Consider the following 16,203-nt stretch of genomic DNA (forward strand, 5'->3'; position numbering starts at 1 on the left):
GATCCTCGGTAGTTTATCTGGTGCTTGTGAACAGGACACTGGATGAGGATCAGTGAGGAAGAGGTTAATGAGCACCAGCTACTGCCAAGCTTTTCTCCGTTGCTCTGCAAGGATTAGAATCCTGATTTCCAGCACAGAAACAAAACTGTCTTTCAGCCAGAGCTCCTCTGGCCTGATCTCTTCTGTACCTGATTGGACCCTCCCAGGCAGAAGTGCTGCCAGTTTTAGGTCATTTGAAAATGTAGAGAAACCCACAAAGTGATCAGAAATTACTCGAGTTGTTTCTTTAGTAAAGAACTCCCCTAGAGTTTTTGTGGGGTTTTTTTTCTTCTTAAACTTCAGTTGCAACTTCAGATCTTGCACTGCAAGTTCATGAAACTAACCTATTCTTTTCCCTTATCGGGTCTGGATTCTGATTGCATTTCTTGTTATTTCTAGAGTCCTCAGACGGAGACAACTCATGTTACGGTCAATACCGCTGTCAACACAGACAGCTGGTTAATGGAGACAGCCCACAAGGAGGAAGCAGATAGCAGACAACAGGAGGCTGAAACTGAGGCTAATCTTAAACGTGAACATGGTACCGAAATTCTAGCTGTTTTATCCAAACATAAGACTTGCCACGCAATGTTGGCGCAGCAGGCCATCATGTCTTAAGATCTGTTGCCATAGTTCTTGATATTTCAAAAGAAAATGCCATAATGCCACCATAATGTAGGTATTAATGGTAGTATGGCTTGAGAAGTTCTTCATCATCTCAAGGTAAAAGTATTTTAAGACTGAAGCTGGGGTTTTTTGGCTTTTACAGCTACTGCAGTGGCAGCTTTTTGGGTTTTTTTAACGATCATCTTAATGCTCTCTATAAATATTATTTAGTATAAAAAATTCTTACTTTAAAAATCAGTCTGTACCATTAACTGTGAGTGCCTAGAGTGATCTGCAGAACACTCCTTTTCTTATCTGTGCTGAAAATCATTGCATCGAGTATCATCCAAAAGGGCTGGATCATGATTTTAGTGAAAGTATTGCTCTTCTCACTGAATTAAGTTTTGTGGCAATTGCAGGCATTTAAGTGAGGACTCTGAGAGCCTAAAGCTTGCTCCCAAGTGTTACTGCTTTGCTCTGTGCAACGGCTGCTAGAGGGAGAAAAGTCAAACGGGAGTGCACATTTCCTCCTGGCTGCTGTGCCAGCATCATGCCATGCAACAACTGCTACTCAGGTCCACGCTGCCTTTAGCAGAAAGGTGCAGTGTGCCCCTGTTCCAGACACCCAAAAGCTGTGTTAGCACAGTGTTGTGCCCAAACTCATTTCTCCTGTCTCTCAGCAGGTTGTATAGCTCAGGCTTTGCACTATCAATAAATTTAATAATTTTTATTGTCTCTGAGCATTGACAGAAGAAGCTCATGTCTATCTGTGAAATACTGTGTAAATGAGCCCTTAGCCTGCTGTAAGCGCAGTCAGTGATCTTGTGTTACCAGGCAAAACTTGCTTGACTGCAATGACATGCTTGTTTTTTGAAAGGTGGGACCTGCTTTGTGCAGACTGAAAAAATGTCCCGCCTCCTCAGAGGAAAATGTTGGTATCAAGTTATAAAAGTCTTGCTTGAATAGATTCCATATAAGACAACTTTTTTTATTATTATTTGCTTTCTTTTTATAAGCTGTCTAGAACCTCTTTTGTCCTTCCTCTAATTTATTTGAAAGGTCTTTTTGAGTCCAGAGTGGCAGAAGCTCCAATCCAGCGATCTCAAAGGAGCCCTTCTCTGGGAACCAGTGTTTTGGTTCCTTTCAGGCACCAAAGCTTCTTTGACCAAGTGAATCAATCCCTAGAGAAAGATAGCCTGACCATCAAATCAGCTCTGCGTCTACAGAGACCACACAGTACCTCCAATGTGCAGGCTAGAAGATCCCCAAATCTTCTAAATCTTCTAAAAGACAAAAGCACCACAGTAAGTATTTGGTCCCAACTAGATTTAGCTATTAGGATTAAGCATGTGTTTATGTCATGTGAGAATACAGTCTCTTTTGATCTCTCTCTCAGAGGTTTATACTGCAACAAAAAGTAGAATAATGACTGTGCATGAATAGAAACTTAAGTTTTCCGCTTGGGAAGTAGCATTGCACAGGAGCAAGGCACTTCTGAGATTTTCACTCAGCGCCTTTGATAGACTGGTTTGGGTTTTTTTTAATCTGATCTTTTCTAAATATGTTAGCTCTACTGGATAGCAAAAAAATTACTCCTCTTTTACAGATACTGAAAGCAAAACAGAGAACATCTAGGTAGCCAGCTGAATTCCAATAGCATGGAGCATTTGTCAGGGCTGGGATGGAACTTCCAGTCTGCTAATCCTTAGGCCAGTCCTTTACCTTCTGGAAAACACCATTTGTTCACCTCCCACCTATAAAACACCTTTGATTCTTTCTTTGATCCCTCTTTCTGTATGTCATAAAACACAAACCACCCACAAGGTACAGTTTTCACAAAGAATAGCAATACACCAGAGAACAAAGGTGTTTACTGCCCTTAGGAAGCCACACAGATCAATGTGAGAGAAATCAGTCAAAATGCTACATGAGACTGGCTGGGACATTATTTGAAGGTCCTGTAGTGTTTTCCTGCCCGTGGTATTAGAGATACCCTCAGGAAAGAACTGGAAGGAGACCTGTTTGCAGAGGAGCGGCTAATGGCAGGAACATGGTAGTTGCAGCTGTGAACTGGAGAACTGAGAATACATTCGAGAAAGGCAAATATTTAGTGGAAACTCTATTCCAGCACCAAACAGCTCTAGCAATGTAAACTGGAATGCATGTCTAAGCTTCAGTGATGTTTCCTTGCCCCCTCCCTCATACAGGGCACTGTAGGAGTACAAAAGAAATAAATCATGCCCTATGGCTGTGGAAAGAAGTTTTGCAGGTGCTTGTTCATCTCTTTACAGCACAGCGCATTAAAGAATGTAAATTAGGAACACTGCCCAGCATTGGAATGCAGCTACTACTGAAGAAAACACAAAGACTGCTCAAAATCTTAAAGCAACAGGAAATGGAGAGTTAGTACATCTGCACAGAACTCCATGAAGATTCCGTGCTTGGCCAGAGGGAGGCAGCTATTTCTCTTTCTAATAAAATCTAGTAAGGAATCTGTAATACGATTTGTGGTCAGAGCCTGTATTTTGCATCCAATCCAGAAGCTGACACAGAGATTGGGCAGTTTTAAGCATTGGCCTAACACTGGAACAACGAGAACAACAGAGCCTACTGACCTGTGCAGAGCTCTTCAAATTGGATTTTCAGGCACCCCTTTGTTGGCTAAGCCTAATCTTTTGTACAAGTTTCGGCCTCATACTCAGCATTTTCATGGCTGGGAAGTGACATGATAGTATTCATGAGCCAGTGTGGCTTCCAGAGCTCAGGAGTGATATTAGAAGACTAAGCTGTTCTGGTTTTATAGGTTTACAGTTTCCATTAGAAGAATATACTGATGAGATTAAGGATTCGGTTTGCTTTTCTCTTAGAAATTAATCCTCAGCAGCGCATCCCAGGAGAGATGGAAGGAGAGAGACTTCAGTAAAGCCAAGATTGAGCACAAAAGGTGGCAGGAGGAACAGAGGCACCTGAAGAGGGAGCAGCAGCAAGAGGCGGATGGGCCCCGGTGCCGGCTGCACAGGGACAGCCAGAGGTGATACCTAGGAGCTAACTGGTTTTCCTAGTAAATGTTGGAAGGTTGTTAACGTCTGCTCCCTGATGCTCTCATTCAGTCACTGAACCACATCACACATTGTGCCTTAAGCTAGTCCCTGCAGAGCAGTTGCGGTGCTTTACTAATGGGTGTAAAACCAATGCTTGAGGTACAGGCGGGTGGGTACGCAGGGACCCAGAGCCTATAGCAGTACCTCCAAGGACAAATTCTCTTCAATCTCGTCCTCAGGCCTGAAGTCCTTTTAGTTCCCAAATCCCTGTTCCCTGCCTTTGACCCCAAAGTCCACTTAAGCTTAGCAGGTCCTTGGCCCCATGACTGCCTCCTTCCATCTCTTCTGTTGCCTCTGTGGCTCCACCACCAATACACGTAGCCACCTAGTCGTCCGGGTTAGCCATACAGCCCTGCCTGCACAATCCAGTTCCTTGGTTCTCGGTTTTCAGGACCAAGAGCACACAGCTGCACCTGGTTACCTGGTCAGGCAAACAGACAACTGCAGTTAGCTGACATCAGAGAGCAGCCCACCTGGGGGTTTTGGCACCTCCATTTAGGACACAAGTTTAACCTTCATAACCTAACAAAGAGCCCCTGAATGTTATCTGAGCACAGATCATCAGAAGATCTGCTTTGTGTCTTACGCACTGTGTTCTTCTTTTGTTGCTCTTTCTTTCTGAGAAATTTTGTTTTGGAAACAGGCAGCGATTGCGTCAGGGAACATTGCAAGAGCTGGAGAAACAGCTGGAGCACAAAGACGGAGCTTTGCAGCAGTGTGACAGTGCTCTAGGCTGCTGGGGCAGAGAGGAGCAGGAAGGAATCCTCCTTGCCAGAGGAGAAGAGGAAGGCAAGTCAGCAGCTGCAGTTCTTAAAGACACAGCGTTTTCAGAGAGAGGAGTTGCAGGTAGAACACAATGAAAGGAGCTTTGAAAAAGAAAAGCTGGTTAGAGCAATTTGGGAAATATTTTCCCTGCACTATCCCGTTTCCAGCAGTGGCACCATCCAGTGTGTTTGTCTTTCACCTGTTTTATATCCCATATAAACTACACCATTTAGAGATAAATAAATGAAGGGCAACATTTTTTGACATGTGTATAAAGATGAAAGATGGGAGGTTAAATTCTCCATCTCTGTGGTAGAAAGAGCCTTTCTGCATGCAGGGAATGAATTTCCATAGATTACACCCATTTCTGACATCTGCCAGTGGTAACTGTAAATGAAGTTCAGCATGAAAGCTGGCTGTACATATGTAAACATCTTTGATTTTATGTAGGCTTTTCTCAGGAGCAGAAGAGAATCATGGCAGGAAGTGTTGGAACAAGAATCACAGGACCAGGACAGGCAACAAAGCCAGCACCAGGCTGCCAAAGGGTGAGTGTTCCAGAGCAGAGATCGTTCGCACCAGAAGATGGAAAAAGAATGCCAGAAACTTGGTGACCTCCAGCAGTACCTCAGAGACCAGAATCTTTTGACTCTCTGGGCAGCACTGCTAGCGTAAGGAAGCTGTGGTGTGGGTAAGCAGCCCCTGAGCAATTCACAGACCTGCTCTGTATCGTGTAGGTGTGAGTCTGTGTGCTGGGGCTTGGGTGCTTCACTCCAGATGGGACGAAGCCTGAAAAGGTGACATCTGGCAACTTTCTGCCTGGCTGTTTCTTCCAGACCAGTGCCAGAAGAGCTGTATCGAAGGATGTTCTCGTTTTACACAAAATTATGCTAAAATATCTATAATACTTGCAATACCTTGCTTTAAGTAATACCTAGAACCAAACTAGATACAAAATTTAAACGTCATTCCCTGACATTCTATGTGCACACTTAAAAACACGTTCCGCATTCTCTGGCGCATCACTCAGCAAAAAGTGTAAGTATAAAAATTTACCCCTTTTATGGGAACACAGCACCAGTGATAACAGCAGTTTCTTTGAAAAAAAATAAAATAAGAAAACTTGTTAAAGGAAGCTCCACTGAAATTCTGCCAAATCTTTTGGATAGCCAGCAGTTTCTTAGCAATAGCTTCTCAGACTGTGTTCCTCTAGAGATAACTGAGAGATGTTAACGAATGATTCTAAGACCTTAATAGCAGAAAAAGGTATTTTTAGCATTAGTATCCATAATATGCATGAACCATCCTGAGATTTTTGTTTAAAAAAACACAAGGGGAAAGGAAACATGAGCTTATATAAAAGGTGAAGGCTTCGACATTTTGTTTGTTTAAATTAATATCTGAAAAAATCTTAACTTACTGCAGTTTTGCATTTTAGACCTGGGTTTAAGCTCTGTTTAGCCTCTGGAAAAGCAGCCTGAAATTTGCTCAGCAAGAACACAGGCGGATGCCCAACTGGTGGACTCTGTGCAGGCTGCCCATCCTGGCGCAGGGTGCCGTGCCTGGCCCCCCTGTCCACCCCCGCGGGCTGGGAGTAGGAAGGGGCACACACACTACTTAGGGACATGGGTGCTCCCAGCATGTGGTGATTTTCTTTAATGTAAAGTTTGGGGGTTGCTTGCTTTTCTTCTTTTTTTCAGTTCTCTTTTACAGAAAATCATGTGCTAGTTAGGACAACAGCATACCTAGCTATGAGTTTATGTCTGACTTAGAAAAACAAGCCTGAAACTTAAGAGATATTAAACTCTGCTGCTGCTTTCCTTCTTAAGCATTTGGAAATGGAATATGTAATGATTAAAGGACAGTACATGAAATATACTGAGCAGATTCTAAACTTATTTTTCAGACTTCATTTATGTATCATTAATCATTATTTTATAATCACCACAAAACAGCAGATAGTCTGCTTAAGTACTTTCTCTTCATTGCTTAACCATCTGAAATCAGGCCACTGTAGCCACCCTATGCTGCTGCAATTTCACATACGGTATATTCAGAAATATATTTAGTTTATATGTTAGTATTTCTCATCATTCATAGACTGTGTCTTACTATGAGAACACAGCCATAAAATAATTTTAATACTACTATTACAGTCACTGACTGTAAAAGCCATGTATGATCTAGCTTTTTTGCTGGCTTTATTTAATTTTAAACACTCACAATGTGTTTTCTATCCATTAGGAAAATGCTTGGACTCCTTGTTTTGCAAACTACTGGAAATAAAGCCCAAGTATTTGCATATTATTTAGGGTTTTGAGTTGACTAAGGGCGAGACTAGAGGAGCAGAGGAAAGGGTAGTAGGAAAGAAACACAAGAAACACAGAGAAAAAAATACTTTAAGGTTTAAAAAAAAAAAAAAAGACGAGAACAAATAATCCCAAAAGTTTTTTTTTATTATAGAATTAGCTTTTCTGCTTAGGCCAATATTTTCTCTTGCTGTTTATAATCCAGACTCCTATAGAATTGTGCTAGAGTATGGCAGTTTGAAAAATCAGATTGACTGGTCTGTTTTTATCATCCAAAATGACTAAGAACAGACCACTCCATGCAGGATCTCAAGATACTTCTGCAATTAAAGTAGAAGTTAAAAGTAAACACGACAAAAGAGTTTACTGGCTTTTTTCAGCCTGAATTAGTTGCTTAGGTGTTGTTAGAATATCATTTCTCATACCACAGTCATAAGTCAGTAAATTAAATATTTAACCTGATCTATTTCAAATGAACATCTTTTTAAAGACTTTTAGACATGTAAGACTGCTTTTCTCATCAGGCTGTGGTGATCTTGCGCACCTAAACTACGTATGTATCAGTTTAAAAACTACCAGAGCACATTAGCTCATAGAACTGTGTAATGAGTCTGAACTCTCCAAATGTGCAAATTCTTCCTGGTTTCTGGAACAGGCTTCGAAGCATCCCATGCCTGGCGCTCAGCTGAAATGACTGAAGGCAACATTAATGGGGAGTAACCAGTACATGGCATTTCCCCGAGATGCATGTGACTTCCCACCTTCAGCTTCTTTCTCTGTCGCTCACAGGCAGCACAGGTAACCCTGTGGGAGGGTTAACTCACAGGTAACACAGTGAGAGGGCAGCAGCCAAGGGAGTCTATTTGAGGAGAGAAGCTGCAGTTTTGATGAGCAGTGGTTTAGCTGCCTCTAGGATGTCCAGTTCAGGGTCCAGTGAACGACCAAGACCTTCCAGAACCATGATGGCAAAGATGATAGAAGCAAAATTGCTCTCAAGCTTCACCTAGAACCACAAGCAGCTGAATGAACCCAGTGGAACTTTTTTCTTCTGAGCCCATTCCCCACAGGTACCAGCTCTGACTAAGCTGAAAGGGAAGAGGCAGGAGACACCATACGCCTATCTGAAACTGTACTCTACCGGTTGAAGGTTCAGAACACACTAAAATCCAGAAGCAGGCCCCAAAATAAGGCAACAGTTTCAGAGTAAGAGCCCTCAAAGGGAGCCCAAGAGTTTGCTTTTCAGTTCCAAGAAGGGGAATGGGATTTTTTTTTTCTTTCACACTGGAATAGCAGTAGCTGAGGAGTGCTCACCATTGCTAGCGTAGCTATAAGCTGCATTCATATCCAAGGTACCTGAACATGTGCACTTGTGTAAGAGAGAGCTCACCTTCTGACCAGCCACAAAGGACCCCACAGATCACAGAGGAAATGATCCTCCACTCCGCACATGAACAAACTACTCCCCAATTCCCTGCCAGGCACCACCATTGTTTCAAAGCATGCCAGAGCATTAAGAACTCATGGAGTTGGGAGGACTTGCTTTCTAAGGGCCTAAATTACATTTCATGTTATCAGAAACCACCTTAATGGGGCTTAATGACAAAACCATCTGACTGAGGAATGTTTAGGGGGGCCCTTTGCGGACTGGGCAGCCCTGTGGCTGACAACCTTCTCATCTCCTCTAGTTCAGGCAACCAAGGCTCTGTTGATTTCCAAAGCTGTTTGCAACTGTGGAAGCTTGGCTCCCAAATACTATCAGTTATAAAAAGGAATCTCTCTTCTGTGAGCAACTCCTCCCTTTTGAGGCTTCTAACAAACCAGTAAAATGGCCTCGGGCTGTTACAAAACCCCACATCAAGAAGGAAGTCCAGGTAAGAAAGCATGCAATGATAGACAAGCAAAACAGACATTAGATTTCATGTTCTGCTTCTAAGGGACTATAGAAAAAGATAGTAAAAAAACATGTGTTACAGCAACGTTCCTTTTAGGAAATAATACCAACCATTAAATGCACTATTATATCCAGGTGTATCAACACCTGGATGCATTACTGCAGTCACCTCCTAACAGTTCATTTTTCAGCAGTCACAGTCCCCTTCCTTGTCAGCCTTTCATGTGCCCAGTAGTTCTCCCTCCTCAAATCAACTTCCAGCTACTAAAGGCAAACAGTGACAGGACCTCACCTTATGGGTCATCAGTAGTTTGAAAACATTTGAGAGAAGATTTCCCACCTGAAGCTGCAATACAAAAGAAGTTAACAACTGATTAAAATAAAAACAATGGTCAAGAAGACTGAGATGCGTGAGTGACTGGCAGGATTCTTCTAAGTGTTTGTTAGCATTTGTTTGTTGTGGTGGGACAAGATTATTGGGCTGACAACAGCCACCATAAAGCTATGATCCACCCAACCCTGCCTGAGATAAGGAGTTCACCTATGACCCATGGTTCTGCTTACTTGCTAGTCCAGGAAGGCTGAGAATGTCTGCCCTCATAACAGCACACAACATGTACTGATTTGCTCAGTACCACCATACTACACCCTCTGAAGTGCCCAGGCTGGCCTTAGCTAACAGGATGCAAGCTGAAACATCAGGCTCAGCAACTCCTCTCTAGGAACTGCAGATGTTAAGAGATTTTAAAAAAGAAATCCAACAACCAAACCAACTAACCAAAAACCCAACCAAACAAAAAAAAGCAAACACATATGGTTTTAATTAGAAGGAAATAAGAAAGTATTTTATGGACTTTTGCTGCACTTGGGAGACTAAAAGCACCCGGTACTGTTTGGTGGCGATGATGAGATGAGAGCTGGCCTTTCCACACAGATCATTCCAAAAGCCAAGTTTCCCTGAATTACAGGTAAGTGAGGGTGGGACATTGTTTGTGCACTTGCCTTTCCTAGGGCAATGGTGTTCCCCCGGACCTTGGTCACTAGTTCTGCCATCTCAGCTTTGAATCGCTCGATATCCTGGCACTGGTTAGCACGGGCATGATGAAGGATCAGTTCTGCCACTCTCTCCCCCTGTGAAACAAGTTGAAGAGGAGAATGAGAACTTCACCACTGGTACCAGCAGGCCTACGGGGAGCTGCTCACCATCATTCCTGCACGACCTCTGCTGTATGCGATCCTGAAGGGAGAACTCCCAGGGCCACGTTTTCCCATTTCAGCAATGGAGACCCAACAAACTTAACAGAGGCAGGTGCAGGAAGAGCAGAATTGGTCCAAAAGTCTTGGTTGTTATGTGGCAAAGCCCTGATTATTTTTCTTGCAGGTCTTGTAGGGTAGAGCACAACAAAGAGTCCGGAGAAGTATAACTTTCAAGAGGAAAAATAAAACCTACAGGACTGGCATTTTCTTAACAGAGGAGATAATGGTGTAAGGAAGGGCATATATCAGGCTCCCTTATGGCCTAAGTCCAACTTTCTCTTTGCAGACTGCAGAGGAAGAGTGAGCTGATTCTGTACCAGCAGATGCTTGGTGAAAAAAGTGGGTAGACATACCCAAAACTTCACTTGAAAGAGGCTTTTATAGCTCTTCTTGGAAGACGTATCTGACGTACAGAGCCAGAGGCCCCAGGTTTGGCAAAGAGACTCGGTGTAGAAGTTTTTCATCTGTAGATTGTGAATTACACCCAGACATCAAGTTAGATGACATCAAGTCAATATTTGCAATCAAATATTTGCAGTTTTTGCTTAGGATCTGAGAAGTCTGGCAGCACAGGATGGGCCTGAATACATAGTTTAGCACTGACTCCTCTGTGTGCTTCAGCAGATTAAGCAGACCAGGTTAAAATGTGTCCCTCTTGAGATATGTTGTTGGAGCCATCCAAGTATGAGCACAGATGCTTGTTCTCAGAATGAACAGGAGACATCAGCACAGGATTCTCTGATCCATCTGAGTGTTTCAAAATACATGGGAAGGAGGATGTAGTAGTTCCCCTCATACAGGGAAGCCTGGTCAGCCCCTTACCCGCACCTGTTTTGCTTCCTTTTCTCTACAGATGTTGACAAAACAGCAAAACAGAGGATGGCATATGGGCTTTCCGGTGGCAAGGTTGCAGAAGGGAACACATGTGGAAGACCAAGATGTTAACCCATTCCCTCCTCTTCTCTACCAAAACCTAGCAGATTCTGCAACAGTCTCAGATGTGTCTCCCAGGCAGTCCTAACCCTGCATCACCAGCACTCCGGACCAGGGCAGCCACTGCTTTCCACTTAAACACCTTCCATTTCCTGGGCCACTGAAATTGCCCCCCTCTTGCAGCCTTCTGGCTGTAGCTGAACATCTTATCCTTGTGTCTGGTACAGTTTCCATGCTAGCAAGTCTTTGCTCCCCTCTTAGGGAGGATTATAAGGGGAAATAAAGAGGGAACTATCACTTTGGCCATCAGCTGTCTCCCTTCCCCAGCCCCATGACAGAGGTCTCACCTGGCCCTGGACCACAGCCGTGAAAACCGCTCGGAAGTTCCGCAAGTCGGCGCTCTGCAGCTCCGCCACGATCCCCGCGTCCAGCAGCACCAGGCAGAGCCGCCTGTGGGGCGGCTGCACTTCCACCACGAGCGTGTCGCACAGGTCCACGATGGCCGTCTGCTCCTTGCAGCTGGCGCTGATGTGGGCCGTGCCTTGAACCAGGATGTTCCCAGGGTGCAGGTCAGCGTGGACAAAGTTGTCAACAAAGACCTAGAGGATGGGCAAGTCTTAGAGCAGCTCATTACAACCAAACCTGCCCACGCCAAAACTCCCAGGCCAAGAGCACAGGTTTGTTTCTGGTCTGTTTGCTGTCATTACTAACAGGCGTCACCCTGGGCAGCAACACAGCAGATGGCTTCTGCTGGAAACCAGCCATCCTGAAGTGGAATGGGTGCTACTCGCTCCAGGGGAGTCAGCAGAGCTGTGTGAAACAATCCCATGTGTTTGCTAGAGGTCAGGCAGGACAGCCAGGAGCTCCAGCAGGGAACAGGTTATAGTGAATCATCTCCATTACGACAATCATAGAATGGCCTAGGCTGGAAGGGACCTTAGAGGTCATCTAATCCAGCCTCCCTGTCACCAGAGACGCCACCTCTCGACTAGATCAGGCAACACATGGGGACCGAACGATTAAGTTTGTCTAGCCTGGGACATCAACTCACAGTACAACTGTATTGAATAGTACGGAAAACAAGTAAAGAGAAAAGGAAACAAATGTATGTAGCACTTCTCTGCCTTTACTAGCAGTTAACACCAGAAAAGACTAGTAAGAGCACAAGTGCAAGACAGTACTTGCCCATTAACCCTCCTGGCCACCTGGGACTGCAGGACTTCCTGCCCCAAGGGGGTTATCTTTGCATTTCATTGCTTTCTCCTACAAATTTGTCCAATTGCCATGTAAATAATTAGAGCTGCATGAAAAAAAGAAAATTATTTTTTTAGGTGTTGCCTGAAAAAATGACCTCTGATAATTTTTTGTCCTCATTGTTCTCTTTTGAGAAACCACACACAACAGATTCATATTCGCTCTCATGCACTCATGACTGTGTATCATAAGCTACTAATTTCTCTGATTTCCAGAGTTAAGAGTCCCATTCCACACCAGTAATCAACCTGGTTGCCTTCCTGTACACCTATTATAGCCCATGAAATGAAGGGACCTGGACAGTGAGGGTCTAGAACTACACAGAGCATTCAAGAAACAGGTGGGTTCTTTACATATAGCCATCATGTTGTTTCTTTGTTCTTTAATTATTTTCTGCTTCTAACCTTTATTTTTTTTGCTTTGCTCATAACTATTGAAGCCAGTGTTAGCATAAAACTATTTTAGTTCCATCACTGCTTTTCTGAGTGGTAAAAGCTCATTTCAGAGTCTCTCATATGACACGGAGTCAGATCTGCAGGCCTTGCCATCACCCAAGCATAATTAACAGTTATCGGCCGAATTTCATCTGATACTCACTGCCCATGCACTCAGTACTGTGAGGTTCTTTTGCAACTCTACCCTAATAGTTCTCATGGCTCCTCATAAGACAATTGTGTCACCCTCTCAACACTCCTTCCAGATCATTTGTAATTATTTCAACCACAGAGGAACCACACAGCCAGAAGCTGAATCATAAAGTGAATCTGGCCAGGTTTGTTTTCTTTACTCCATAGTTCTCCTTTTAAAAAAAAAAAAAAAAGCAGTTTTGGAGAAGTCAATAAATGAAGAAACTAGCTAGCTGCTTTCCCTGCAAGTTGCACCCACAGTCTCTGCAGAGAACTCTATATTTGCTAATTGCATTGCACTTCTATAGCATTTGGGCAGTATGTGAATATTCACTAAATGGATTAGTGGGTGCACTGACCAAGTTGCACAGGGCAATCCTACTGCATGCAAGCAGATCGCCCTTCTGCAGGGGAAGAAGCTCCACATCAAAGCCTGCAGCAGTGGTGTATCTAGCCCCGGCTTTACTCAGACCTTGTATTACCTTGCGCATGAAGGACAGACCCTCCTTCTGCCAGTTCAGGACCTGCCCAGTGCCCAGCAGCCCAAATCCTGGGTTATGGCGAGGTACCTGGCATCCACAGGCTGCCTCCAAAAGGCAGAGCTTTGAGTCCATGGGGAGAAGGGTGAGAGATGTGAGAAGCAAACAGGTTCTCCCTGTAGTCGTATTGTCTTATTACCCCAACTGAATTGCTTCTGCAGGAAAACAACCTTTACTTCCAGTCTCAGCCAAGTGCCTACCATCTTTAGCAGCATGTCCATGCCCATCTTTGCGAGTCTCTGCCTCAGCTCTGTGGCAATCTCCGTGTGCAGGTAGTGCGAAATAGGCTCGCTCTCCTGAAATAAAGATGGAGCTGGAGTCAAACACACCTTGTGTTCCACCTTCAACCACACCTTTACCTAAGTGCCCAGAGTTGAGGGAAGGTGCTAAGAATATCCTAGAAAGGAGCTGCTCAGTAGAGGCTGTATGTACTGTGATGGAGAACATGAAAGAAGCAAGGGTTTGTTCTTTGGAAAAAGAGTGATACAGCCTGGGGCAGAAATATCCTTGCCAAGATCACATGCATGAAAACTAAGGCTGAGCATAACTTTGGTCTGTGACTCAAACATCCACAGAGGAAGTGAGACAAGCATCAAAGAGTGTCAGATTGCTGAGCTCCTTGCTTTGACCCACCACAGAGGAGAGATGAAGCGTGGTGTTGTTTTGCAAAGCACAGGCAAGCACATGGTGGCTGGACACAGTGTTGGTCTGCTTTTCAGGCCAAGTGTTCACTTCTATATGGAGCTGTCTGCCACCTGTCTTCTGGGACGCACTGCTTACAAACAAAGAGAGTGGAAGAGATGCTGAGGAAGGGTACCAATCTCTTTAAGCAAATAAGAGAAAAGCAACCTTCTGTCTCTGATAAAAATCCAAACATCTCCTTGGCAGGTTCTCCTAAGGGCCTTCTCACTGCTGCCACCACTCTCAGACCCTGCAATTCTTACCTCAAACGTTTCCACTAGAACATCTGTCGTTACCAATGGCCGAAGGGGAGTTGGAAACTTCACAAAATCGACATCTAGGAAATTTTGTCGGAAGCGCTCCAGATTTCTGGCTTCATACCGTAAGTCAATCTCAATGGAGAAAAAGAAAAAGCAGGTTGGAAATTTGATGCAATTAGACCTTCAGGATCCTGTATAAGGATATGAGTAGACGGTGTGATACTCAATACCAAAAAAACTAGTCAGAAAGCCAGAAGTAAAACAACAGTGGTACTTCTTACATGTTTATAGCTTTTCTGATGGAAGAGTAGAGCAACAGACTCTGTAATGAATGGCCCACAACCCAGTGCCTTTGGAATGCGAGTGACCCTTACTAAAGGCATGGTGCCTCAAAAAAAGGCCAGGACTGCATTATTTTCAAGGGTGAAACCGATCCTGAACCAAAGCTTACTGTCCATATAGCAAGGCAGGCAGATAGGGGTAGAACTGCAGCCCTAGCCTCACTTTACAGATAGGCAGTCACAGCAGGAAGGAATTTAATGTGACACATACAAAATAATCCACTATCCAAAGTCCTGGCCCCAGCTTTTCAGTGATCCTTGAAACAAGGCCATCTTTCCTGCCCACTGCCACTGCTCAAGGAGAAAAACCTTGCCTGACTTCCTTCATCCAGCAATGGGAAATATTCCAGGAATACCTCTTGCTCTTTCAAAGAGAAATGAAAGGAAAATACAAGCCTATCAGATGCTCTCCTAATCCTCAATCTTCAGAGCATACATCAAAAGTTCTGCCAGACTAAACCGGTACTAATGACCTCAAGGCACATCTGACTTAAATTTTTTCATTGCTTTGCTTTTTTACTTCATGAGCATATAGGCTTTCCTACAGTAAAATTTATGTGACTGATGAGAACAAAGAACATAAGAACAAGCAAGCCTTCACCTAACCATTTGAAAAGTAGCAGTATGAACAGAATTAGAGCTAGCCAGTAGCAAGACAAAGGGCAAGTTTGTTTCAGTACATGGGGGCCATGGCATGGTGCACACCTGCTGAATCATAAGCTTCTCAAACTCCTCCACAATCTCCGTCAAACTGAGCCACTTGAATCCAGGGAGAAGTCCAATGACATAGCTACCCATCTTCATGAGGAACAGATCCATCTGGACTTGGTGGACTAGCCCAGGGTGCAAGACCTGCACAAGAATGAGCAATGGTAAGATCAAAGCTCCCAATGCTGTAAAAAGGACGGTCTGTTTCAATCAGCTAAAGCGATACATTTCAGACAGATCTCTTGCAAAAAAAACCATGCAGTATTTGGAACAGCTCAATTACAATATTTCTTTACATAAACTTTGCTGGAATTAACTTATCTGTTCCAGATTTCTTCATGTGAGGAGAGAAGGGGTTTCAATTTTCTAGAACATGAAACCAACTTTAATATTCATTATTTTAACATAAACTGGACCATTGCAGGCACTTCTGATATCTGCATGCCATGTCAAAGGTACCACAGGCAGTATGCACATCAGAGCTCTTCAGGCTGGGAAGAGCTGGGGCCACCACAAGTCTGGATTGCTGCTGGATGAAACCAAAGCACTGAGAAAAGACACCAAGGGAGACAAGCATCACTCCTCTCCCTCTACCTGGCCGTAGCCAGCTATTCATCTCCATGGGAATTAAAATCTAATCAGCCTCCTCATACACATCTACCCACCAGATGTGACTTACTTTAATGGCTACAGGTGTGAGATGTCTGGCTGATGAAGGATTTGCATTCAAGAGTGGTTTGGCCATCTGCTCCGTGACAGACACCCCACTCATGGGGCTTCCCGGGAAGCCGTGTGCTTGGCTCAGCTCCTCCCCGCTCCTCTTGTCCTGCACCTCCTCGCTCTTCCTCCTCCTCACCCACTCGAGGAGGCCTCTGAAGCCTGACACTTCCCAC

At 44.1% G+C, this 16,203-nt stretch overlaps 1 protein-coding gene across 1 annotated transcript; it reads right to left on the reverse strand.

Annotated features, from left to right (window-relative positions):
• Window positions 1-7,679: 7,679 nt before the first annotated feature.
• ADCK2 (aarF domain containing kinase 2) lies at window positions 7,680-16,199 on the reverse strand (the record flags this gene model as incomplete). The annotated part of the gene is made up of 8 exons (XM_009874822.1): window positions 7,680-7,823; window positions 9,004-9,057; window positions 9,714-9,842; window positions 11,249-11,500; window positions 13,521-13,616; window positions 14,265-14,393; window positions 15,308-15,454; window positions 15,990-16,199. Coding segments are annotated over 8 exons (1,161 nt in total), but the record flags the coding sequence as incomplete, so codon positions are not given.
• Window positions 16,200-16,203: the final 4 nt, after the last annotated feature.

The sequence above is a fragment of the Apaloderma vittatum genome, unplaced genomic scaffold (genome assembly GCF_000703405.1).
Source record: "Apaloderma vittatum isolate BGI_N311 unplaced genomic scaffold, ASM70340v1 scaffold20778, whole genome shotgun sequence".
NCBI lineage: Eukaryota > Metazoa > Chordata > Aves > Trogoniformes > Trogonidae > Apaloderma > Apaloderma vittatum.